We start from the raw sequence: 24417 nt of genomic DNA on the forward strand, positions 1-24417 counted from the left end.
GGACCATATCTTAAGGATTAATTGAAAGGACTTAATAGCTTTGTATTTTCTCAAGTTGAAAAGGCAGTTTCTTCTCTTGCCCCAAATAAGAAACCCTTGGTTTTTTAATAATAGCCCTAGCGACATTAGGTCTACTAGCTTTGCAGCATGAGCAATTTCACATGAATTTCCATTTCAGCTGAAGAATTGGGACTAAGTGACCCATCTAGTGTCTCTGAGGCTCAGACTAAGCTAAATATGTGGCACTTTTTACCCTTTGCATTTGAAATTTGAAACGGCAGCTTATCTGTCCTCGATACACGGCGATTGAACTGACATTTGTGTTACCCAAACGCCTCCATTATCTCTCTTGTATTAAATCCCTAATCCGAAAAATTATTGCGTCTTGTTTGTCGTCATTCTGCCCTAAACCAACTCCTTTTCCGAAATCAGTCATTTTTCCTATGCTAGAGATTTCCTTTTGCCTGATTCTCCCGCCGCCACAACAGCACCACTAGCGCCGTTTTATCTCAGGTACTGCCCTTAACTCTCTCTAGTTGTTATTGTTTGGGTATTGTATTGTTCTTTCGTACTAGTATATTTAGGTTTGTGGTATTTTTTCTCTTAAGACTTCACTATGTCAAGACGAAAAGGAAAAATGATAGCAAAGGGGAAACGGGGGAGGAAAGTTTGGGAAGACACATTAGCCTCGAAAGTCGTCAAATATAAATGATGATGTTGTAGGCCTCAGCTCTTTTGCTTTAATATTATTACTTTCTGAGGAATTTTTCGGAAAGCAAAGGGGAAACGAGGGAGGAAAGCTTGTTTTTTTTTCCAGAAACTTAAATGAACCGTAGTAGCATTAATCACTCAAATTAATTATTATTCAAAATTCATTACTCCAGCAGATAACAGTGGGCGTATAGTATAAAATATTTTGCCAAACGGAAGCAGACGCAAACTGAGATAATGAATTGATAGAGAAAATTGTTGATGATGATATGCACATGGCTGGAACAATCATGGAAAGATGCTACCTAACATTGCTATATTAAAAGATTGTACACGTACACTTTAACGCTAAAAAAATATTCAGGATCTGCCTTGCTTTTCTTAATTTTTTGACCTGTCCGCTTCATGGCCATGATACGTTGACTTTGAATATTGTCTTGAACAATGCCAACTCAAACGAAAACCATAGTCCATGCAAGCATTAGACGGGAGCGCACGCCTTCTCAGAGGGTCAGAGCCTCAGTTTTGTTTGCCCTTTTAGAGCCTTTGATTTCTACTCTCCATCATGCTTCGGCTTCCTGTTTCGTTGTATTGAGAGTAGTGATTTAAGAAAAGTCAAATTGAAGCTTGAAATGACAATTTCAAAATTACAAGCCCATTTCAGCTGAAGAATTGGGACTAAGTGACTTTTAAAACTTTAAAAAATGGCTTGCACCTATCGGTGGCCTTGGAGATGAAATGACTCAAGGCGGCTATCCGGCTAGCTAAGCTCTGGACTTACTTAATAGTACTTGGTGACTTCATCCCAAGAACCGCCCGGATTTTGTCGGGATTAGCCTCAATTCCGCCGCTGTTGTACTATAAATCCAAGGAATTTACCCGAAGTCACCCCGAATGCACATTTCTCAGGATTTAGGCGCATTTAATACTTTCTCAAAATATTGAAGGTGTCTCTGAGGTGCCCCGCGTGATCACTGGCGTACACCGACTTTATTATCATATCATCGATGTACACCTCCATGGTACGACCGATTTGCTATTTGAAGACCTTATTCACCAAACGCTGATAAGTGGCACCCGCATTCTTCAAACCAAAAGGCATAACCTTGTAGCAGTATAACCCACGGTTGGTGATGAAGGCCGTTTTATCTTGATCAGGCTCGTACATTGGAATTTGGTTGTACTCAGAGAAAGCATCCATGAAACTAAGCATCTTGTGCCCTGCTGTAGCATCGACCAGCTAGTCTATCCGGGGAAGCGGGAAGCTATCCTTAGGGCAGGATTTGTTTAAATCTGTGAAATCTACACACATGCGCCATTTCTCGTTATACTTCTTAACCAATACAACATTTGAGACCCAATTGGGGTACACCACCTCCCTAATAAACTCCGCTACTAACAATCGGTCCACTTATTGTTCAATGGCGTCATAGCGTTCCTGGTTGAAAGTTTGACGTTTTTACTTGACAGGCCTATGATGTGGATCGACATTGAACTTGTGACAGGCAATAGAAGGCGGGATACCCGGCATGTTCGCGTGAGACCAAGCAAACACATCTAAGTTTTCCTTTAAGAACTCAATAAGCTGCTCTCGGTGTTGGTCAGTGAGGTTGGAGCCTACCTTGACCATCTTGGTTGGGTCCTTATTGCAGAGCGAAACAGACACAAGATCCTCAACTGGTGCTTCTCGATTTTCACCTTTCAGTACCCGGGGATCCAGGGGTACCTCGACTTCTCCCATTGATGTTGAATTGGGACTTTGGGGTACACGTCCACTTTCATTGGCTCAGCTTCATATGGCGCTTGGGGTACCTGGGAGTTCGTGGACCGTTGAGCTTTCTTATGTGCAACTCTCCGGCCTCTAACCAGTGCCCGCGTGGATAGGACGATAAATAGTCTTGTGCTGATGGGGGTACCCCTCCAAGAACATATTGGTGGCGATTTGATAGCTCACTTTGGATGCGACCGAGTAACACCCTCGAGCTGTTGCTAAAAATGGTCTTCCCAAGATGATATTATAGGCACCTGGGTAATCCACAATAAGAAAATCAATCATATGAACAACATGGTGAGGTACCTTACCAAGTGTAACGGGCAGCATAATGATGTCCTTTGGCATAACTATTTCGCCGGCAAACCCAATAAGAGGTGTAGCACATAGGGTGATCTTTGCCGATTCAATCAATAGTTGATCCAATGCGCTTTTGAAAATGATTTCAACGGAGCTGCTAGTGTCTACAAGAGTTATTGCTACCTTACCAGTAGCAACCTTCAATGTAATTACTAAGATGTCGTCATGAGGGTACGAGACATCTTCAGTATCTTGCTCTATGAAAAGGATAGGCAGGGGATGGTGGGGTACCCTAGGTACCCTAAGTTGATTTTGACAAGCGAAGTTCACTTCTTTTCCAGGGCAATCCAAAATTGGTAGCTTGCTGTAACGTTTGATGGCTTGTCTAAATTCCCCCACGAGCGTAGGACCCCCGCTATCATTCGAATATACACGCCTTTCTTAGACCCCTAGGGTACCTCAGTTTCGGGATTAGGGTTAGCAACTTGTTTACCCTTATCTTGCTCCGAGACCTTCCTTGCCTCACGCATATCAGCCACAAATTCCTTGAGATACCCACTCAGAATCAATGACTCAATTTCTTCCCTCAAGTAAAAGCATTCGGTGGTGCTATGGCCGAAATCTTCATGAAACTCACAATACTTCAAGCTACGCTTCATATTGGGGTATTTCCAAATTGGCTCAGGTGGGCGAAGCATCCCCGTATCCCTAATATGGTAAAAAATATATTCTAAAGATTGATTCAAATGATGGAAAGAGTCATATTAGGGTTTTTGTAGCGATGGGCTATGTACTCGGGGTGCTCGAGAGGGTACCTGAGATACCCGGGGTACACCAGGAATATTCAGCCCTCTCCCACGTGGGGTTGGACGAGGTGGGCTGTGCACCCGGGGTGCTCGAGATGGTATCTGAGGTACCTCGACTCTCTTGGGTTTCTCCTTGTTTCTCACAACTTCGACTCTGTCTTCCTCCCGCTTTAGGTTACACTTCTCATCTATTTCTATTTGTTGCAAGGCTCAAGAATGATCTTCTCCATATGAAAGAGGGCGGTGTTTTTGAAATGACCGTCATAACTTCCCCAAACGCAAATTCTTTTCAAAATGAATAAGAGTATGTTGGTGGCCAAACGTACCGGTACGCAACATCTCTTGGTGGAAGTGGGTTACGTACTCGGCTAAAGACTCTGAATCCCCTTGCTTGATGAAAGCAAGCTTGGAGGATGTTATATCTTGGGCGGATGCATAACCAAACTCATGAATAAAATCTTTTAGGAGCTGGTCTAAGGAGGATACACTACCTGCCTTCAACAATCGGAACCATGATTTGGCTGGTCCGGTGAGGGTATGCGGGAACATCCGACACATAGCATTGTCGCTCACTCCTTTAATCATCATCTGGTCACGATACAACTCAGCATGTTCCACGGGATCCAACGTACCCGAGTATTGTTGTATTTGAGGCATGGTGAACGCTTCCGGGAAAACCTCGAATTACGTAAAGAGAAATCTTTACGTAATTCAACCCTAATAGAATTAATTCCTACAATATTACAATTCAATATCTCTACTATTAATTAACACAAGTCTCTCAAAGTAAATCAGTTGAGGAAAATTCTTCGCACAAAATGACTTCACAAATTTTAATTTATTAAATTAATTTGTTAATAGATTTTTATTTTCTTAAGGTGACCCGGTGTTAGTAATAACTCAAAATTATTTGGGTGTTTATCAAACATCAGGCGACAATGTGCAAGTAAATCCTCCAATCCTAGGGCAAAGGAGACGCCCCTTCAGAATGCAGAGCATGCCAAGACACGATTGGGATGGCCAAAAAGAAGTTAAACGACGAGCAATATGGATTGTTTAAATTTTGAAATGAGACTTACCGGGCTAGTTTATACTTGTTAACTGTCAAGCACCAAAGTCAAAAATAATAAAAAAAAATTACTTGTCAAGAAAAGGATAAAAAGATCATCAAGTCCATGATCCGTGGAGGACTTAAATAAGGTATATTTTAAGAGTGTTTGTAAATTAGATTTTATAGATTTGACATTAATTCATATCCAATCCATAATTTTATAGATTGTAAATTTTCAATTCAATCTGATCCACGAATTGATGAATTCAATTCAAATCCAATACATACATTTGTGGATCGGATACTGATTTAATCCAATTCATATCCAATCCACCATCTTGCGGATTGGCCTGCGAAGTTCATTCTAAAAACTAATTAAACAAAAAAATTATTATAAAAATAATTTTACCGATAAAATTTAAAATTAAATGAGATTTAAATAAATTAATTTTTTAAATAAAGTTAGAATAATATATTCAAAGTTTCAAAATATAATACGGTGAAAAAAATATTATTTGTTTAAATTAATACATGAAAATTAACTAAAATTATAAAAATTAACTGTTTAGAAAGTTATATTTGTTCATCTAATTATTCAATTATTTAGTTATGTTTATTATATATTATTATCAGATAAGATATGTATAGTGTTAACTAACTATACTTTAACTTATTTATTTTCTAGTAAGTAGTAATGTCATATTTATTATTTTTTAATTAAATAAATTTTTATTTTTTTATTTTTTTACGGATTCGCGAATTTTTACGGATTTACAAAAATAAATTTATATGCAATCCACCGATTACGAATTTTCAAAATTTCAATCTAATCTACCAATCCACAAATCGGATTTTTACAAATCAAATTTTTACGGATAAGATGAATTATATAGATCGGATTGAATCCTAAACACCCCTGTTATATTCTGAAAGCTCTGGTCACTGAATTCTTTTTAATTAACTAGCAACAAGACTCGGATGATAAAAACCCTGTCATGCCAGTGATAAAATCCATCTCACTCCTCACACAAGTCTTTCGATTCATTTCTCCTCAAAAAGAAAAAAAGAAGAAAAAAAGGAACTTGACTAATTTACAATACACATTATAAGTAGTGAGTGATACGTTACGTAATACGCAACAACTTTTAAAAAGTTTTTCTCAACACGATTTGCTTAATTAATTTAATCAAGTATCAAAGGTGACGAATATTTAATTTTCCAGCTGATCATGCATCGACGTCGGAATCGTCATAGTGATGGTACCAGCTGGAGTATAAATCATATGGACCCAGAGAAGCCGTCTTCTTCAGGATCTTGGGAATGCTGAATTGCTTGCCAAGAGTTGGCTTTGGCAGGCTCTTCCCCTGCCTGAGGGTACGTTTCTTTTTCCCATTGGCTTCTTCCAGATCATCTTCCTGATTATCATGATCATCGCCACGTGCACCCATCTCGATGCCATCTTTCACCTTGTGGGCGGATCTTTCTTTAACCGAGTCCATTGATTTTGTTGGTAACGGTGTCTTGTTCTTGTAAATCATGTAGAGAATCAACTGAGCTGCACCCAAGACGAACCCTACGGCATTTGGCACCTGAAATTGTTTTGATTAATGTAAAAACCTGTAGACAGCCAGTAGGTACGATATTAATTAACTCAGGATAAAGAAGATTAAAGAGACAACTCACTCCGATGTAGATGTCTTTCACAAGCACGGAATAAACTGACCATACGCCGGCATTGAGAAATAGGAAAAATGAGAGCAAAAATGGCATGTACTTCACACTCTTTGTCCTTATCACCGTTGTCTGTCAAATTTGAACGTGAAGCATAAAAATTTCAATGTACTACAAAATTAAATACAAAATTATTGTTGGTTTTGTAATAGTTAATATAGAATGCAATGCAGGCACTTAAGTTTTGTTTAGATCATGAGGATTCTAAGTCGATTTTGGAAATGACAGTGTTTAGATACTGACACGAACAGTCGAAGTTGTCTAGCTAGCTTACCATGACTGCTAGAGGAGATGCATACATGCCAATGGTTAATGCAGCGCATAAGATTCCAACAAAAGTAAGCCGCAAATTTCCATGCATGGCTAGAAGTGTTATCGCAATCACTGCCCCGAGGAAGCCAACATCTAATATTGCTACAAGTTTCGCCGTCTTAACCTGAAAATCACAAGAACCAGTGAGTAGCCAGTTTGCAATTTCATCCATCTCTCATTACAATTTTAATTATTAGGGAAGAATCAGTGAAAAACTGTAGTGTGATTATTGATAGTTGTAATCATATCAGGTTTGTGATAGCGCAGTCAAATAGTTTGGACATAGAAATTAATGATCAAATTTATTTCTAAACTTCTAAAAGAAAAATCAATATCCACAATACATATGAGAGGATTTAATTCTTCAATCTTAAGAATAAGGCAGTGAGGTGTCTTCCCACTCAACTAAGGAGTGGTTATCATGAATATATCTTAATGCCCCTTCCAATTAAGTCACTAATAGTACATTGATAAGAAAAACAGTAAGTGAAAATTGAGTCAACATCATTAATAGGCCATGGTTCATAACTTTATTAATGTTTCTAGAATTATCTTTTCATTTTATTTAAGGCCACAAGAGTTTCTTCAACACGTGGATATGTAGGGGGCGGTGTGAGACTTACCCATAAATGCAAAAACATGTAACGTGAAAACAAAAGAAAGTATTATAATTGAATTGTGAGAGTAACCTTCTTATCCTTGGGAGCATAAATGAGATAGAGAGAAACATAAATGAACTGCAAAGCGGCACCGGCCCCATTGACTGTGGCAACAAGCAAACCACCTGGCTTCATAACACCATAGAATGTCCACAAACTTGTGCTCATTAGAGTCGTTATGTATGGAACCCCCTTGTAACTCTCCGTAGATTTCTTCTTCACAATTTGCCAAAATGTTTTTCTGGAAAATGAATTATTATAGCCAAATTATGTTCTAGCTTATGATAGATAATACAATAAAGTGACCAAGCTAGCCTTCGTCAGCACCAGTGGTCTAGTGGTAGAATAGTACTCTGCCACGATACAGACCCGGGTTCGATTCCTGACTGGTGCATTATATAATATTTCAATATTTTTAAAGTAATTTAACAAAAATTCTTTAATATGAACATTTTAGCTCTGTATGCTGCAATATATATATAAATTCGTAGTATTTTATTCAAAAAATAATTTACAATATGAAAAGTTGATGTCTGTACATTTTAAAATATTATGATGAGGTTAGATAATATTATCTGATTACAACTATATAATATTATCTAACCTTAGGATAATATATAGATTGAAGTATAAACTTTTTCTATATAAATATAAAAAGAGAAATGTTTTCATCACTACTTAAAAGTTTGTAAAAGATCCCATTAAGTGTGTCACTAAATTAAATTTGGAAAAGAAATATAGAAAGTGGAGGATAACCACAGAAGATGGAGTGGAGACAGTGGACCTCCCAGTACTTCAATTTAAAGAAGTTATCTTCATTTTTTAATTTTTAAACTTTTCCACGTAAAAACTGAAAATAGTCACATCATTTTACTACCGTCAAAATCTTAAACAACCAGAGTGTGTTTTGTAGTTCTCCTTCATTTTTTAGGATTTTCTTAAGATTTTAAAAAGATACAGAATCCAAAAATTTTCATAACCTGCTGCAAATTTGATTTATTAATCTGCAGAAAATATATCTTGTAATTTTAACCTTTAATGCACAGAGAGTAGACAAGCTAGCTGGCTACTTTGAATTTAAAAGCCATGCACTTTCAGTTTACATTTCTTCAGCTGATTCTACAATTTACTTTATATTCAAAAGAAACGATAAATCAAATATTGAATTTCATACACAGTTAGTTTTACTTACATGGGAGAAGCAAAAACCAATAGCGAAATTACATTGCCTGCATAAAATCATTAGAAATAAAATACCCATCAAAGATAATGAACAAAATTTCAACAAAAGGAGCTTTACACATATAAGGGATGATTAATGGAAAAAGAACTAATACAATTATTACCAATAATACCGACGAAGAAGCTTAAGCTAGCCATGGAAGAACTAGAAGAGAATAAAGTGCTGAAGATGAAATTATGAAGCGGCCGCGAGTGAGAGGCGGATGTGATGTGAAGGATATCGACTACGTAGATACATATAATGTGTACATGTGGCGTATGATTGATGAAGGTTGTCGATATAAAATTTTAACTCCCCCATTATTCATCTATAATGCACATCAGCCGTCAGAATTTTGCCACGTTTTGCATTCTTGTTGTTTTGTATGATTGCATGCGGACCGAGTACCGACATCGTTTACTATTGGGGTGATGTACTTTTGCGAACTGGAATTGTGGGTTTCCTTGTCATTGTTTGTTTTGTGTCAAAATCTTATTACAGGGAAAAGCCTTTCGGTTACTCAGAATGTTGTCTTATATAAACCTAATTTAAGACACGAAACGATGGAAAAAAAAAAAAACTTCTAAACAGAACTAACTCATTTTAATTATTTTGTTTTCCATTTGCATATACATGCATCTACATTTGGGCTTAATTTATCGATTCCTTTTTCTTGCATTTAGGTTTATTTCATCATTATTATGCATGTTTGTTGCGGAAAAAGGAGGAAAGCTCTGTATTCCTAATTCTCCCGTAATTGGATTTTCTGAAACCATAAGAATTTTTCGTTAGAATGAGATTTCAACATAGCATCTTTTTGAGAAGAGTTGCTCTTCAGAGAACACAGTATAATAATAAATTGTAAACATATTTTAGAAAATTTATAATAAAAATGTCTAGATTGAATTGAAATTAATTTTTTGAAAACTGAAATATCCTTGTGAATATAATAACATGTTAGTAAAATCACTCAAAAACTCAATTATTGAGTAAACGATGGAACATCAATATTGAGTTAAAGTATAACATCGCATATGTAATCTAGTATCTTAAACAATACCGTCTTGTACGAGCACTTGAAACGACTTTAAATAATTTTGTGATAACAAAGATATTTTTGCATGATGTAACTTTAGATATGATTTAAAAAATTAAAATTGTTTTTAAAACATTCATTAACCTCTTACCAATCAACATTTCAAATGTACTTTGTAAGAAAATCCTTCACAACACGAGTTAAGTAAATTCAAATCAGGAGAGATCTAACTTACTCAAAATAATTTCAGTATGCAATCTCAAAAATAATTTAATTTATGTACCCTTAAATGCTCATTCAAAAAAAAAAAATGTTATCATCCCATGATCGTTTTATAATCTAAAATTCTCCAATGTACCCTTAACACAGACGAGGAAGATAATCTGTTCTTTCAACAAAGTTGATGTAATCTTTTACATTCTTGGGGAGCCATCAAAGTTGACCATACGACTTAATGAATAATTAAAAATCGGTAGTGTAGGGTTAAGTTCCTTTCATACGCCACGGGGCAAATTATTGTGTTGGTGGCTTGTTGCGTTTGAGTTTTGAGATGGAAGTGACACAAAGGGTTGCTTATCTTGTCTGGACAAATTAGTCACGAAAGCCATCCTCAAACCATTGAGTAATAGTTGAACTTCAATTAATTGATATAACAACTCCACCCCCGTGATGCCAAATTGCGTTTTATCTCTCTTTGCCTGATGAACAATTTTGTTTGCTAGTTACTGAGCTAAAATAAAAATCATAATTGATTATCAGGATCTCCGTCCTCTAAATCTCTACATATTGTGTTACAATATATTTCGTTTTCTTGTTGCTTTTGTCTACGCACATGTATCACAAAATTCTACCGAAAATGGTGCGTGACACTTGAGAACTCAATACTCTCTGTCACATTTCGGTTACTTTTTGTTGAGGGCCGTTTTTAACACCCCTCTAAAATCTTTATAATACTTATTTTGAATGTTATTTTTTAAAACACCATCGGTTTTATTGACAAGATATAAATTCGTATATTAAAATTAATCATCTTTCCACAAAATTTTACTCAAAAAAAGATGTCTCTTTTTAAGTCGCTTACAATTCTAAAATATTAAATTTACCTTAATTTTCTCTTCTTATTATATAGTTTGTATCGTTATAATTCTAACTTTTTTTTTAATTTTCTTAAAAAGATATTTTTTCAATTAAAACTTAAAATTAGAATATAAATTATGAAACAGGATGGGTGTAAAAAGTTTGTTAAAAGAATAATTTATCTAAGTGTTTAGTTGAACTTCTGTTAAAAAAAAAATGAAATAATTTGTATTGGGTTATTTAAGTAACTTCCATTAAAAATAAATTTAAGAGGAATTTTGAGGAAGGTGAAAAGGCTTAACTCTTCTTTGTTAATGTCGGCAGGCCCGTTTATTTTCTAAGCCCAAATTTCACGTTCGTAAAACTAGCAGATGGGCCCAATGGGAAACCGAATCCGATTCGTGTAAAGCAGCGCGGGCCGACTCTTGCACCAAAGCTGGGCGTTCAGAGCTCATAAAGCTGTGATTTTTCAACTGTCGCAAAGAATCGGCAAAAGAGCAACTCAAGCAAGAAGAAGAGAGGCTTTAGATCGAACCCAACACACCAAAATCCTTCTACTTCAGTATTTCAAGCTTTTTTCTTCAAAACAACAATGTTCAAAAAGTAATTTTTTCGTTCTTTCTCTCTCTTTCTCTTTTAATACCTAAAATGATACATGCACTGATTTTTCCATTTTGTTTTTTTTTTTTTGAGTGTATGTGTGGTTCACTTCTGGGTTATAGTTTGTCTTGCCATCTGTCATAAATTGCTCTTTCTTATATACTTCGGTGTATAATTGCATTGACTATTTTTTTGTTCTGTTTTTAAATGCTATTGTCAGCTATTGATTTGCTTGCAAATAAAATAAAAAAATAAAAAATAAAGGTTGCGGCTTGTTTTGTGAGGTTAACTTTGGTTGGGCAATTTAGTTTTTAGGTGGGGTGCTTTAGAATATTTGAAAACATGCTTTGATAATTGTGTGTGATTGTTTAACTATAAGGTGGTTGCATGTTTATCGTGTTTGTGGTGGTATTTCGTTTCTGTGATTTCTTTAAATTTTTTTTAATTTCTATCACAATATTTTTCTGCTAGTAATGTTACATTTGGTTAGTGTTTTTGGAATTGGGAGACTTATATTTGTCGCTGGGGATTTGTTTACCATTTTATTTATGCTAATCCTCCTGTTGAGTTAATTACCCTCACCTGCCTCGAATGCATTCCAAATTTCACACGGATTGGGGTTTCTGTAAGATGGTGTATCGAGACATATCTATTCTGGATCAATTCTCATTCTCTTGTATACGAGAATCTTTATATGCACGCCAGAATTTTTATGATATGTTGTTTGTGCATAAGTAGTACACAGTGACTGAGGAGACCAGAAAGTGTATCGTGATGATACATGTTGTTGTCATTTACAAGGAACAAATAGGCTATGAATATGATATGTGTGAAATCCCTGATGGACATGTTATGCTTGTAGTCAGTTGGGTCCTTTTAGTGTATATTTGTTTGAAGTTGGCTATTCTAAGAATTTGCTTGCATTTATGACCATATGGTCTTTAATCTAGATTTTTTCACTCCTTTGTGTTCATACGTGCAGCACATATTTCTATTTAATGAATACAATTGCTTCTGTTGGTAAGAATAATAACATGCTGTGTGTCATGTATAATTTTTTATCCTGTAGGTTTTCGGCGGAAGAAGTGTCGGCACAGAACCAAGTCAAGGCATCTGTCCAGCGCAAAATTCGGCAAAGCATTGCAGATGAGGTATGGATTGTGGATGCTTTGGGCTTTTTATTTTTCTGATTCCATTCTATATAATAAGCTATTTGTTTATTCAACAAAAGTTTCACTTCTAGTGCAGTACCCAGGACTTGAGCCAGTGTTGGATGATTTGCTTCCTAAGAAGTCTCCTCTGATTGTTGCTAAATGGTTTGTAACTTTCTTTCTCCTGTTTCTGTATTAATTATTCATCAGACTGTTCGTTTCTTGATGTTCATTTCTAGAATTTATAAAACATATTTCTGACTTCTCCTTCTCCCGTTCCTTGCAGTCAAAATCATCTGAATCTCGTTCTGGTGAATAATGTTCCGTTGTTTTTCAATATCCGTGACGGGCCTTACATGCCTACGCTAAGGCTCCTTCATCAATGTAAACTTTTTCTTTGTTACCATACTTCTTTTCTTACAATTGCATGCTTTTGCCAAAATTAATTACTTGATCACTGAAAGTTTTTTTTTTCACTCCTGTAACATGAGGATTTAATTGTCATTTATTTGGAGGAAATCTTCAGTTAATTATTAGGAGGAACTTGTACATAACTCTCTGCTTGCAGTTCTCACTATATACATACAAATAGTTATTTATGTGCCATTTTGGTTATTGATAGACAAGGGAATCGGGGAGAAAAGAAACTCCTTCGAGGATTGAGCTAATTGTTTATTAGATAAGTGTTTGGCAACCATTTTACTTTCTCTTTTAGACAGTTTGAACAATATATAAGCAAGTTTTGTGGAATCAAATTTGAATCAGGTTGATCTGCCTCTTGCTCCCCTAACTTGCCCTCATTCAAAGCATTCTTTAATCCTTTTACACTTCGTTTAGCTGGAGAGAACTAGGTGACTGGGAAATGGGTGAAACAAAAAGGGCAAAGGGCGGACAATTGACCCTGTTTGGTTGGGGAAAAACAATGAGCAAGAAGGCGAGGGCAAGAATGTGCAGTCTCTCCAAATCCACTTATATATTGGGAGAAAGAGGGACAGAAAGACTTAGGCTAATTAAGGGAAAAAAGTCATTGTATGCTTTTACAGATCTTACATAAAGTTCTTTAGACAGTCTTAAGTTTGATTTTTCTGCTGCCTTGCTCATACTCCATCATGACCCTTGAATTATGCATCTATAAAGTGCCAGCTGAGACTTAAATTTCTTGCTTGGACACTGTCATTACAGATCCAAATATAATGAAGAAGTTACAAGTAGACCGGGGTGCCATAAAGTTTGTCCTTTCTGGTGCAAACATAATGTGCCCTGGTCTTACATCACCCGGTGGATCTTTGGATGAAGAAGTTGGAGCAGAAACTCCTGTGGTATGAATTGTCCATCTCTCTTTCGATCTGTGGTGCTAAATTACTTTGCATTGCTTAGTGTTGTGATATGCTACTTAAATGTCATTCTATTCTTCTTGTGCCTTTTTTCCCCGTTTTTTAAAGTTTGAAGGATATAATATGAGGTTGCTTACATTGTTTTATGTCTCCGTACCGTGCAAAATTGACACTCACAGGCCATAATGGCTGAAGGAAAGCAACATGCTCTTGCTATTGGGTTTACAAAAATGTCAGCTAAAGACATGTAAGTTGTTGTCTAACCTTTTCTTTTATAAATATTTTCAAGTTAGTGTGTTGAAGTGGTGGTTGGAGTTTGAACCATTTCCCATTTTGACCTGAAATCTCAACTCTTGAATACAGGGATAGATTAATATGTTTTTATATCCCATTTGTGTTACATTGTCTAAACCTTTATTTACTTCTTCTATTCCAATCATTCTACCAAATAGATCCTATATGCTGGCTTGTTGGTCTTTTTGTGCATTTCCCCCTGCATTCAAAATTCCGACAGCTCTGTCTCAAATGACTCAGTATCTTAAAGCGACAAGTGGTATTCAACTTGTACCTAGAAATGAGACACTTCAATGAGAATGTTACAAATCTCCATATTAAGTGCTTGCAATGAACTTAGCATTAGAGGTTCTGTAGTGTTTCCAAATCAAACAAACACGAGCAGGAAAGAATATTTGTTAGCTACGGGTAGTTTACGTTCATATCAAATCTAAAATGACCATCCATTTCCCTTTCTTCCAATTGGTATATTATCATTAAGTTTGACTTGTTTGCTTGGTTTACAGAAAGGCAATTAACAAGGGAATCGGGGTGGATAACATGCATTATCTCAATGATGGCCTTTGGAAGGTAAGTTGGATATGATCCTTCCCTTTCTGTTTACGTTTCTCCACATGCATTTTACTGCTGTTATTTCTTTCTCTTGAGAATAGTGCAAAATTTCTTTATTCTTATGAAAGGGGGGGAAAAAAAGAAAAAAACCTTTTTATGTTTATCTTGATTGCAGATGGAGCGTCTAGAATGAGGATGTGCCAAGAGCAGCAGCAGTACCATTCTTGTAACAGAAGAAAGAACTTAAATTATATGTTTCATCTTTTTGCTGTTACTTTTTTTCTGTTTTTCCCCTAACTGTTTGTTTCCAAGCTAAACGAGTTGCGAAAATTCTCCTAGTGTTGTTTCTCTGTCTCCTTACGGAGGAGGAACCCTTTTTTCGAGTATAGATTAATGTTCTAAAAGTGTTATCATACATATTCCTTGTAAATGGTGATTCTTGGATTCCATTTGATCAAATTAATGCAAGTTGGTTCATGAGCAGGTTTTCTTTTCCAAATTTTTCATTTACACTTAGAAGCCATAATAGAAAATGCTCCCATGGAGTCGAAATAATTTTAAAGCTCCCTGTTTAGTGGAATTTCCGTAGTTTCTTCAAGTTACAGTCAGTGAATACAAAAATATTTCTGGCGAGAAATGGTAAAAATGATGAAAGCTTATTACGAGCTTGCACGAATGCATAAACGCCTGCCTAGTGTTTGTTGAAGATATTTCTCGGCAATTTCTCTTCTTTGAAGAGAAATTTCTGTCTGCTTAAGAGGGAAGGAAAATATTTCCTCTAATAAAGGGCGAAAGAAACCTTTCCATTAATTAAAAAAAAAAAATTCAACATTTTTTGTTGTAAAGATTCTCTTGACAGTTGACGCCTGAGATTTGAAGTTCCAATTCAGTTCTTATCAAAGATTTAAACATCGCTTATGGAGTAATATTATATTACAAAATTTTTGTATAAACTGATATGTCAATATCAATATTATATTATATCACACATCTCACATTTTCAAGGAAATAAAATAAGATGAATAATGTGAGACATTTAATAATCATACAACATATCACATCTGTTTGTACATGACTTTGTGTATACCTATAATAGAGATTAGAGAGTGAAAAAAAAAAAAAAAAAAGGTCTTATTGACAATATTTTTGTCTTTTGGACTGGGTCAGAATCCCGAACAAAGCCCACTTGTATTTAGTGGACAGAACCCATTTATCCAAGAATAAAGGTCCACCAAGCCCAATAAAACCGAGCGGAAACACAAAACCCACCTATAAAATATTTCTCAAAACCCTACCTCCATTTTCGTTTCCATCAAAAAACACATCGAACACTTACCCGCCGCGCCAGCGCCCAGCCACTCGCCAACCGTCGCCATGGTAACTTCTCTCTGTGTATATGTGCTGAAGCAATTCTAGATTTCAATTAAAAATAATAATAATAACTTAATGCGTCGTCGTTTCAGGGTATCGATTTGGTCGCAGGAGGTAAGAGCAAGAAGTCCAAGAGAACCGCTCCCAAGTCCGATGATATCTACCTTAAACTACTCGTCAAGGTCTGTATTTTTGTCTTAACGCGCATTATATGTGACAAATTTGTACTTAATCACTCTAAAATTTAATTTTTTTGATTTATTTGTAATGTGTGATTTTTGTTTGTTTTAGTTGTACCGGTTTCTTGTTCGAAGAACCGACAGCAACTTTAATAAAGTGATTCTGAAGAGGCTGTTTATGAGTAAAGTCAACAAGCCACCACTTTCACTCTCCAGGCTCATTAACTTCATGAAGGGAAAGGTTAATCTCTGTCTCTCTCTCTCTTGTTCTTCATTTTGTGCAGTAATTTTTCGTTTTGATTACGATTTAGTTGGTGGGTACGATTATATGTTATGGGTATTTTTTAGATCTTGGTAATATGATGATTTTGAATGTGGGCCTTTGTTGGTTTTGTGATTGAATAGGAGGATAAGATTGCGGTGGTAGTGGGGACAGTCACCGATGACATTAGGGCTTACGAGGTGCCGGCATTGAAGGTTACTGCTTTGAGGTTTACTGAGACTGCAAGAGCTCGGATTGAGAAGGCAGGCGGAGAGTGCTTGACTTTTGATCAGCTTGCTCTCAGGGCTCCATTGGGACAGAACACGGTATGTGTTTTTAATGCAAATTATTGTTTACCGATAATGTTGTTGATTATTACTTTTGCTGCTGATTTCACATGGTTATGCATTATTTTAACTATGCAAGTCATGCGGTAGATTCAGTAAAATGTTGGCTAGATTTGGAGAAAAATTTGTTGACTTTGGTATAATTGTTCTGTTTTGTGTTCAAAGTAATGATTCATTTTTGTGAGCCTCACTTTGTATGCAATGATACATCGGCTGCAGTTTCATGTTCAATGAATATTGTTGTTACTTAATTCTGTTATTTGGTTCAGTTGCTTGTAAATTCAATGTAGCATGGATTTTCTACTTCTGCATTAACTTGTTATTTATCCACTTGCATCAGTAAATGATGGAAATTGAGAAGTTATTGCTTGTTTTTTTATAATCATACCATCAGTTACAGAATTGGTATCCACATATTTCTTTGATTGTGGTTTTTGCTGCAAGTGTTTTCTTAGTGTGATGGCTTTATTTTCTGTAAAGCAGTATCTTGGAGTAGCTTCGGTGATTGATAATGAGTTTGTTGGTAAACAGGTCCTTCTTAGAGGTCCAAAGAATGCCCGTGAGGCAGTGAAGCACTTTGGTCCAGCTCCTGGCGTACCACACAGCCACACCAAGCCTTACGTGCGATCAAAGGGAAGGAAGTTTGAGCGTGCTAGAGGAAGGAGGAACAGCAGGGGTTTCAGAGTTTAAGTTTACTAAATTGTGAGGCAGTTGTGTCATTTCTTACTTTCGTGATTGAAATTTTGCTAGACTCTAGGTATCAATTATGGTTCCCTATTTTTCTTACTGTTGGTTTAATTACCATGACAACGGATGCCTTGTTTTGAGATGCAATTTTATTACTTTCAATTATGCATTGGTGTTTTTCTAGTCTACCCTTGGTGCCCGGGACTCGGCAGAGGCATATTGATTATTATCTCAATTGGCTGATAAATCCAAAATCCAGTCTCCCTTTCTAAATGGTGATTTTATTAATACTGAATGGTGATGTTTTGAAGACCCAACCTAATTAATAACGGTTGTGAAATGGAACAAGTATGATGTATTAAAAATTCGTATTGTATTAGACAATGGAGAAGCCAACGGATAAAATAGTTCAGGCGACGAAAAGAATTTCCAATAGATAATAAATTTGCCTGCAAAGTGAGCTTGAATATGAATAAAAGCAGCAGTGAAGATAGAGGACCAACAATTTTCCTTTTTCTCCACAATTTTTTTCCTGCGTCTTATAAAATTGAAATAAAACAGTTGAGTGCGGAGATCTAAAAGTAAGCTTGAGAAGGTTGATGGAAAATTTGATGGTGTGATAAAAGACTTGGTGATATAAGAAGGATACACGCTTTGTTTGCTGTTGACTGCAGTAATTGAGAACTCACAGCAGTACAAGGATTAAAGAATACTAAAATTACTTGGAAATTTATTCACGTCCAAATAAAAATTACTATGGGAAGGTCCTGTTAGTTCAAGGAAGCCACGGAGGGGGTTAAAAAAAAAAAAGCGACTCTGGCCTTTTCCTTTCTAAAACATTCTATAAAATACTTTTGCTCCATTTTTGCGGTAAATGCAGTACCAAGTATTAAATGCCTTTTTTTTTATGTTTTAATTTGAGGCTATTTTTATTTTCAAATTACTGAGTGACAGGATGAAATTATTCCAATCAATAGCCTCCAACAACTGGAATTTGTGATTCTTGAGCAAATATAAAAATCTGTACTGCTGCTGCAGTGCAGATTAAAACTTCTTAATGAAGTCAAGAATCTGAGCGTTGACCTCCTCTGCTTTTTCTTGGTGGATGAAGTGACATGCATTTCCAATCACAACAATTTCCTCCAGCAATGGCACATTCTTCTTGAAATCCCCACTTTGTACGTATTGCTTCATCCCAGGTGTCGTATACAAATTATCCATTTCCCCAACAATAAATTTCTGCAGTTCAAATATAACAATTAGACCATTTAACTATTAGCAAATACAATCATAAGCCGTTAGTGTCGCTTAATTTTACAAGAACTCTTCTGTTATTAGAGCAATGATATTTTGACAGAAATGTTTGACAGAATATGCTGACAGAAACAACGGCACATCGATTCGGTTTACCTTACTAATTGAAAAGTAATCAATTAACAGATGTACCGTTATTTCTGTTAGAACCCTGTCAGCCTCCAGTTTCTTTATCATTCTTCTTATCTTTAATGTTATTATAAAAAACTTACAAATCTATTGCCCGGTAGTAGTTCAATCCCCCAGTGAATCCTGTCTGGTCAAATTTGGTAACGTAGTAATTAAATTCTTCTTCGGAAAGCCAGAAGGGTAAGTTGATCGTTTCACGGGCAAGATGGGCTATGGCGTCTTCAGAAATGATAGGAGGACCTGGTCTCCGAGTTGTCAGGGAACTCGCAAGCATCAATTTGGAACCAATATGAGCAATCCCTGCTTCAAGCACTCCAGGTTCCTGTATCAGCAGGTGCAACCAAATTCAAATTTAAAGCCAATAACTTGCATGTGAAATCCGTACGTATTGGATAAAGAACATTATAAGAAAGAGCGCCCAAACCTGAAATTTGCAAATGTAGAAATTGTCTCCATACATGGCTCTCAAGGTTTCAACGGGCTTCAAGTTTGGATCCGTTGGCAGATAAAGCATGCCAAGCTAACAAAGCTCTTCACTCTTTCTGGCCTAAACAGACAAAGATGCCATGCAATTATGGCGCCCAAATCATGTGCCACGACAAACACTTGCTCAACACCGAGAAAATCAATCAGCGCAATTATGTCACCAGCAACATGAAAGCAAGTGTAGCTGGTGAATGAGCTGCTAGGGACTTCAGTGTCGCCGTAGCCACGAAGATCCGGGGCAACGGCACGGTAGCCGAGGCAGCTTAAGGCAAGAATCTGGTGGCGCCACGCGTACCAAAACTCGGGGAACCCATGAAGGAAGAGTACAACAGGAACTTCTCCTTTCTCTGCTATGTGTATTTTTATGCCATTTACATTCACTGTGCTGTGCTTTATCTCATCCATTTTTCTTCTCTTTGTACAATATTTTTCTCTTAATTCTTTCCTCTATATATATAGGAAGTTGCTGCCACCTAAATACTTTTTCCTTCCACAACTGTGGACGTGGTAGATATCACTCAAATAATATTTACTCAGAACCAGATTTTTTAGTTGTACGATGAAAAATTTATATTATCATTATTATTTTTTATAAAAATTATTATTTAAAATTTTATTTACTACACACTATTAATTTTTGTTTTATAATTATAATTTTTTTCACAACTATTGTGCCTTAAAAATTATAACACTTAAATACCAAATATGGGTTTAGTCTTGTTAGATCTTTGAATTATACTACAAGTCTATATAGTCAAACAACCTACATTTCTCTCCATTCATATGAGTGGTCTTTGAACCCTAAATTACTTATTTCCACTAAAGATTTTATTAATTAAACAAGTTGTCATCCACAATATTATGTATAAATATGTTTAAGTATTGTTCATAAAATTTTGCATCTATTTTTTAACATATGCTGTGTGGACCTTTGGCAACACGATGTGAAGTTCTTCTAGGTTGATTCAATGGTTTATAAAATAAAAAATTATGGCGGCAATTGATGTTCATACGCATAACTATTTTTCTTATTACTTAGTTCCTATACATGAGATTGTATCCTATACAAACGTTGAGAGAAATTGGGAGAGTTTTTTGTTTAGCACACCAAAAATGTTTTCTGGAGTAGTTAAAAAGTTAACGAGTCAACAAAGAACAATCGTTATTAAATAGTTGAATTCAAAATTTTTGATGGATGATATGATTCACAAAGTGATAAAATCTTTGAAAGCAATCGATTGTTTCCTTAATTTGTCATCATCATGTTACTTTGTTTCCCCCTATATATAAATATTTCAGGCAAAATTTGTTAAATAAGTGATTTGCTTCTTATTTGTCAATGCCCCTATAGCTCAGTGGCAGAGTTTCAGTCTTGTAAACTCTGATGGCTGAAGGTCGGTAGTTTGATCCTGCATGGGGGCATTTTGGTAAAATTTTCGAACACTTATAGCATGGTAAAATCCACCAAACATTACCTATAGTTACGAGGGTCAAGTTAGTTCATTAACAATTAATTTTTGACATAACAGGATAAATCAATGTTGGAACAGGGTTATTTGCACTCAAATATTGAACACTCTCATTAACTTAGTGAAAGTTATGTGTTATAAAATTACATGTTATTTAATTTGATCTTAAAGTTAAATATACCGTTGTCGACACTCATTCAACAAACGATCATCTTATTAAAAACCTAACCTACTGTAGTTAGTTCACTGACACGGTGTCCTGGATGGTGTGTCGCTGGTCACTACCCTGTCCAAATTTCATATTAGTAAACTTTTGTAAGATTGTGTAAATGAAAACATTTTTCATACAATTTTTTTTTTTGGTAAAGCTGTTCGTGTTGATCTTCACGAGAATAAGATACCAAGGACCATAATTTTCCCATTAAAGGTAACAAAGCTTGAGATGATCATGCATCCTAATGAACTTGAAAGACACAGCTTGGAAACAGCTTGCATATAATTAAAACTTCTTAATGAAATCATAAATATGAGCGTTGATTTCCTCTGCTCTTTCTTGGTTGATGAAGTGACCAGCATCTTCAATCACAACAATTTCCTCCAACAGAGGCACATCCTTCTTGAAGCCTCCATTGTGTACATATTCCTTGATGCCTGGGGTGGTATACACCATATCAAGTTCCCCGACAATAAACTTCACTGGAACTTTCACTTGCACCTCAGTCCATGCAGCCGTCATCTCCCAATTTCTGAAGAGAATGATTACTAGACAAATTAGCGAAAAAATTTCAGTGCATATGCCCGCACTTCGTAAAATGTAGATTTAATCAATCTATTGTCCTTTGTACTCTTTTTTTTTAAAAAAAATAATATGCATGCAGTTTTGGTTGCACGGCTCAAATATGCAATTTGTAGAGTGCAGACGTATGTGAGAGAGAAGGGGGCGGGGAGGGAGAACAAAATAGTTTAATTGTAAGGAGCTAACAAATTCATTGCTCGGTAGTAGTTTAGAGCCCCAGTAAAGCCTGTCTGGTTGAATTTTGTGGCATAGAAACTAAGGTCTTGTTCTGAAAACCATGAGGGCAGGGTGACTCGATTTTCAGGATCGATTCCGAAGGCATTTTCTTCAGGAAAGCAACTTGGACCTGGCTTGCGATTTGCCAGAATATTCTTGAGTACTTCTGCTGTACCAACTTGAGCAATCTGTGCTTCAATCTTTCCAGGTTCCTGTAACGAATTAAGCAATAAGAACGAAATAGTGAGGAGCTCAATGTCACTTTTACCATAAATTAATATATGGTATATTATAGGGACCAGGTGAGCATCAGATCAATGGTCAGTAATTGCTTGGGGCTAATAAAAGGCAATTACTGACCCTTGTGCTGAGCACCGGATCTGTTTCCAAATTATAGATGCAAGCACATGCACTAACCGAGGTAAAGTTGTGGGTGTTAAATTAATTTAACTGTTAAATTCTCTTGTAGTAGTATAGAGGGCTTGGGGTTGAACCCAGACACATGGAAAATCAGGAAGGTGGGTTACCATCACGCTACTTAAAAAATTAGGGAAAAAAATGCCCGAGTTAATAAAGCTCTAAATAAAGCGTATGATGTTAAAATGGCCTGCCAATTAAATGTGATAAAAAATAGCGAAGACCTGAAATCTGCAAATGTAATAGTCATCTCCAAACAAAGCTCTCATGCTCTCTACAGGCTTTATATTCGGATTCCTTGGCAGAAAAGGGACACTGAGGCACACGAAAGCCTTCACTCTCTCGGGGCAAAATAAGCAAAGATACCAAGCTATGATTGCACCCCAATCATGTGCCACAACAAACACTTGCTCAACACCAAGAGAGTTGATGAGTGCAACAAGGTCACCAACAATGTGATGGCAGCTGTAGCTGGAGATAGAACTAGGGGCTTCAGTGTCACCATAGCCACGAAGATCCGGAGCAATGGCACGGTATCCGAGTGAGCTCAAGGCAAGAATCTGGCGGCGCCATGTGTACCAAAGTTCAGGGAAGCCATGGAGGAAGAGTACAACGGGGCCTTCTCCTTTCTCTGCTATGTGCATTCTTATGCCGTTAACTCCCACCATTCCATGCTTTATCTCCTCCATTTCTGATTTCTCTTGCAATTGCGCTCGTCTTTATGCGTGACGTACGGATACTTCGGTTTGTTCACTCAATCAATGTGCTTGGCTTTCCAAGATAGATCACCGTTGGCTGTTGCATTAAAGTTCATCGAAAATAAATGCTCCTGAGATTTGACTTTACGTTTTACTATTACTTCATCTTATCGGGAAGGCAACAAAACTGAACAGTAGAATGAACTCCTATGAGGGAAGTGCACTTGCCATAGATTAATTGGGGGATGCACAAAAAATATCTCCATGAAGAAAAGAGTATTGTTATATTTCTCCAGAAGTATGATGAGACGTTTTGATGGAACGATATAATCAATAATTATGAAATGTCGCTTTAGCAAACTCCATATAAGAACAGTACATAGAAAGAAAATATTAAATTACAAAAATTTATGGGAGCATTTCTACTAAAGAGCAATGTTATATTTCTCAAGAAGTAGAATGAGATGCCGTTCATCTATTATGATGGGATAATATAATGAGTAATTTGTCAATCGGCTGCATCTAGAAGCTTTGCATAAACAAATAATGGTGGTATATGGCTTTGAAAATTGAACACGGTTTTCACCCACCAAACTTTGATGAACACGGTTTTGAAGAAGTTTTGATACCCACGGTTTTGACTTTCTTGACCATCATTTTACTATAAATACAAGTGCAAATGAAGAGCTTATTCATTCCATTATTCAGAGAGCAATTTAGGGAGTCGAGAGAGAATTCAAGAGCTTGCTTTTATGAGCTCTTATTACAGTGATTGAGAGAGTTTGGGTGTATTGAGGTTTTTGGGAAGTGAGCTAAAATACTACAATACTTGTAACTCCTTTTCATTAGTAAAATATTTCCTTCTGTCCTCGCCCGTGGATGTAGGCTAAAAGCCGAACCACGTAATTTCTGGTGTCCTCTATTGTGCTTGTTCTTTATTTTATTTCTAATTTCATTTTAGCTGCGGTCCTGCTTCACCCACCAATTATCTTAACAGTGGTATCAGAGCTATTGGTTGTATTTTTTGGAGTCAGGAACTGTTCACGTAAGGGGTACTATTCACGTATACGGCACTATACACGTATACGATACTATTCACATATACGGTACTATTCACGTGAAACGGTGGAAGCGATCCAAGAATTTTACGGTGCAAAGCAGGGAATAGTGGTGTGAGTAAAGCAACTGTGTGGTTTTGTACATGTCTAGAAAAGTTCTGTCACAAAGACGATAAGAGCTTAAGGAGTCTGGGTTTTAAGTGGGACCATTGCGACCCCTCCAGTCTTTCCTGGGAACTTTCCTGGTGTGCATTCTCACACATACTCACAACTATTCAAGGTGGTATACTAGCTTGTGTGCAGTATTTATCAACAAAATGGCGGCAAAGTATGAAATTGAGAAATTTAACGGAAATAATTTTTCGTTGTGGAAAATGAAGA

The 24417-nt window shown here is 36.3% G+C and overlaps 4 protein-coding genes and 1 pseudogene across 4 annotated transcripts; 2 read left to right on the plus strand and 3 right to left on the minus strand.

Moving 5' to 3' along the window:
• Positions 1-5637: 5637 nt before the first annotated feature.
• On the minus strand, positions 5638-8840 carry LOC18041565 (bidirectional sugar transporter SWEET16). Its single transcript, XM_006433387.2, has 6 exons — positions 8688-8840; positions 8534-8570; positions 7372-7582; positions 6645-6806; positions 6323-6442; positions 5638-6228 (listed from the first exon to the last, which is right to left on the minus strand). The coding sequence occupies exons 1-6, from the start codon at positions 8719-8721 to the stop codon at positions 5866-5868; spliced, it is 927 nt and encodes a 308-aa protein (XP_006433450.1). The 5' UTR covers positions 8722-8840; the 3' UTR covers positions 5638-5865.
• Positions 8841-11104: 2264 nt separating this feature from the next.
• On the plus strand, positions 11105-15022 carry LOC18041566 (malignant T-cell-amplified sequence 1 homolog). The gene is made up of 8 exons (XM_006433388.2): positions 11105-11279; positions 12346-12427; positions 12525-12592; positions 12714-12811; positions 13610-13746; positions 13941-14008; positions 14562-14625; positions 14783-15022. The coding sequence occupies exons 1-8, from the start codon at positions 11269-11271 to the stop codon at positions 14798-14800; spliced, it is 546 nt and encodes a 181-aa protein (XP_006433451.1). The 5' UTR covers positions 11105-11268; the 3' UTR covers positions 14801-15022.
• Positions 15023-15878: 856 nt separating this feature from the next.
• Positions 15879-17707, plus strand: LOC18042031 (60S ribosomal protein L18-2). Its single transcript, XM_006433390.2, has 5 exons — positions 15879-15984; positions 16071-16160; positions 16270-16398; positions 16563-16745; positions 17298-17707. Exons 1-5 carry the CDS (start codon positions 15982-15984, stop codon positions 17454-17456), a joined length of 564 nt encoding a protein of 187 aa, XP_006433453.1. The 5' UTR covers positions 15879-15981; the 3' UTR covers positions 17457-17707.
• Positions 17708-18497: 790 nt separating this feature from the next.
• Positions 18498-19787, minus strand: LOC18042032 (annotated as a pseudogene).
• A 1468-nt stretch (positions 19788-21255) lies between these two features.
• Positions 21256-23399, minus strand: LOC18042056 (epoxide hydrolase A). The gene is made up of 3 exons (XM_006433394.2): positions 22505-23399; positions 21834-22075; positions 21256-21597 (listed from the first exon to the last, which is right to left on the minus strand). The coding sequence occupies exons 1-3, from the start codon at positions 22967-22969 to the stop codon at positions 21351-21353; spliced, it is 954 nt and encodes a 317-aa protein (XP_006433457.1). The 5' UTR covers positions 22970-23399; the 3' UTR covers positions 21256-21350.
• Positions 23400-24417: the final 1018 nt, after the last annotated feature.

The sequence above is a fragment of the Citrus clementina genome, unplaced genomic scaffold (assembly GCF_000493195.1).
Source record: "Citrus clementina cultivar Clemenules unplaced genomic scaffold, Citrus_clementina_v1.0 scaffold_5, whole genome shotgun sequence".
Taxonomy (NCBI): Eukaryota; Viridiplantae; Streptophyta; class Magnoliopsida; order Sapindales; family Rutaceae; genus Citrus; species Citrus x clementina.

Bases quoted from the DNA above. Each gene is read 5' to 3' on its own strand.
- LOC18041565 (XM_006433387.2), bottom strand. From the start codon at position 8,721: ATGGCTAGCTTAAGCTTCTTCGTCGGTATTATTG. The intron at 8,571-8,687 runs GTAATAATTGTA...GATTTTATGCAG, and splicing joins CTTCTTCGTCGGTATTATTG to GCAATGTAATTTCGCTATTG. The intron at 6,807-7,371 runs GTTACTCTCACA...TGTGATTTTCAG, and splicing joins ATGCTCCCAAGGATAAGAAG to GTTAAGACGGCGAAACTTGT.
- LOC18041566 (XM_006433388.2), top strand. The intron at 12,428-12,524 runs GTATGGATTGTG...CTTCTAGTGCAG, and splicing joins GGCAAAGCATTGCAGATGAG to TACCCAGGACTTGAGCCAGT. The intron at 14,009-14,561 runs GTAAGTTGTTGT...CTTGGTTTACAG, and splicing joins AAAATGTCAGCTAAAGACAT to AAAGGCAATTAACAAGGGAA.
- LOC18042056 (XM_006433394.2), bottom strand. From the start codon at position 22,969: ATGGAGGAGATAAAGCATGGAATGGTGGGAGTTAACGGCATAAGAATG. The intron at 22,076-22,504 runs GTCTTCGCTATT...AATTCGTTACAG, and splicing joins ATTACATTTGCAGATTTCAG to GAACCTGGAAAGATTGAAGC. The intron at 21,598-21,833 runs GTTAGCTCCTTA...CATTCTCTTCAG, and splicing joins TACTACCGAGCAATGAATTT to AAATTGGGAGATGACGGCTG.
- LOC18042031 (XM_006433390.2), top strand. The intron at 16,161-16,269 runs GTCTGTATTTTT...TGTTTGTTTTAG, and splicing joins ACCTTAAACTACTCGTCAAG to TTGTACCGGTTTCTTGTTCG. The intron at 16,746-17,297 runs GTATGTGTTTTT...GTTGGTAAACAG, and splicing joins CTCCATTGGGACAGAACACG to GTCCTTCTTAGAGGTCCAAA.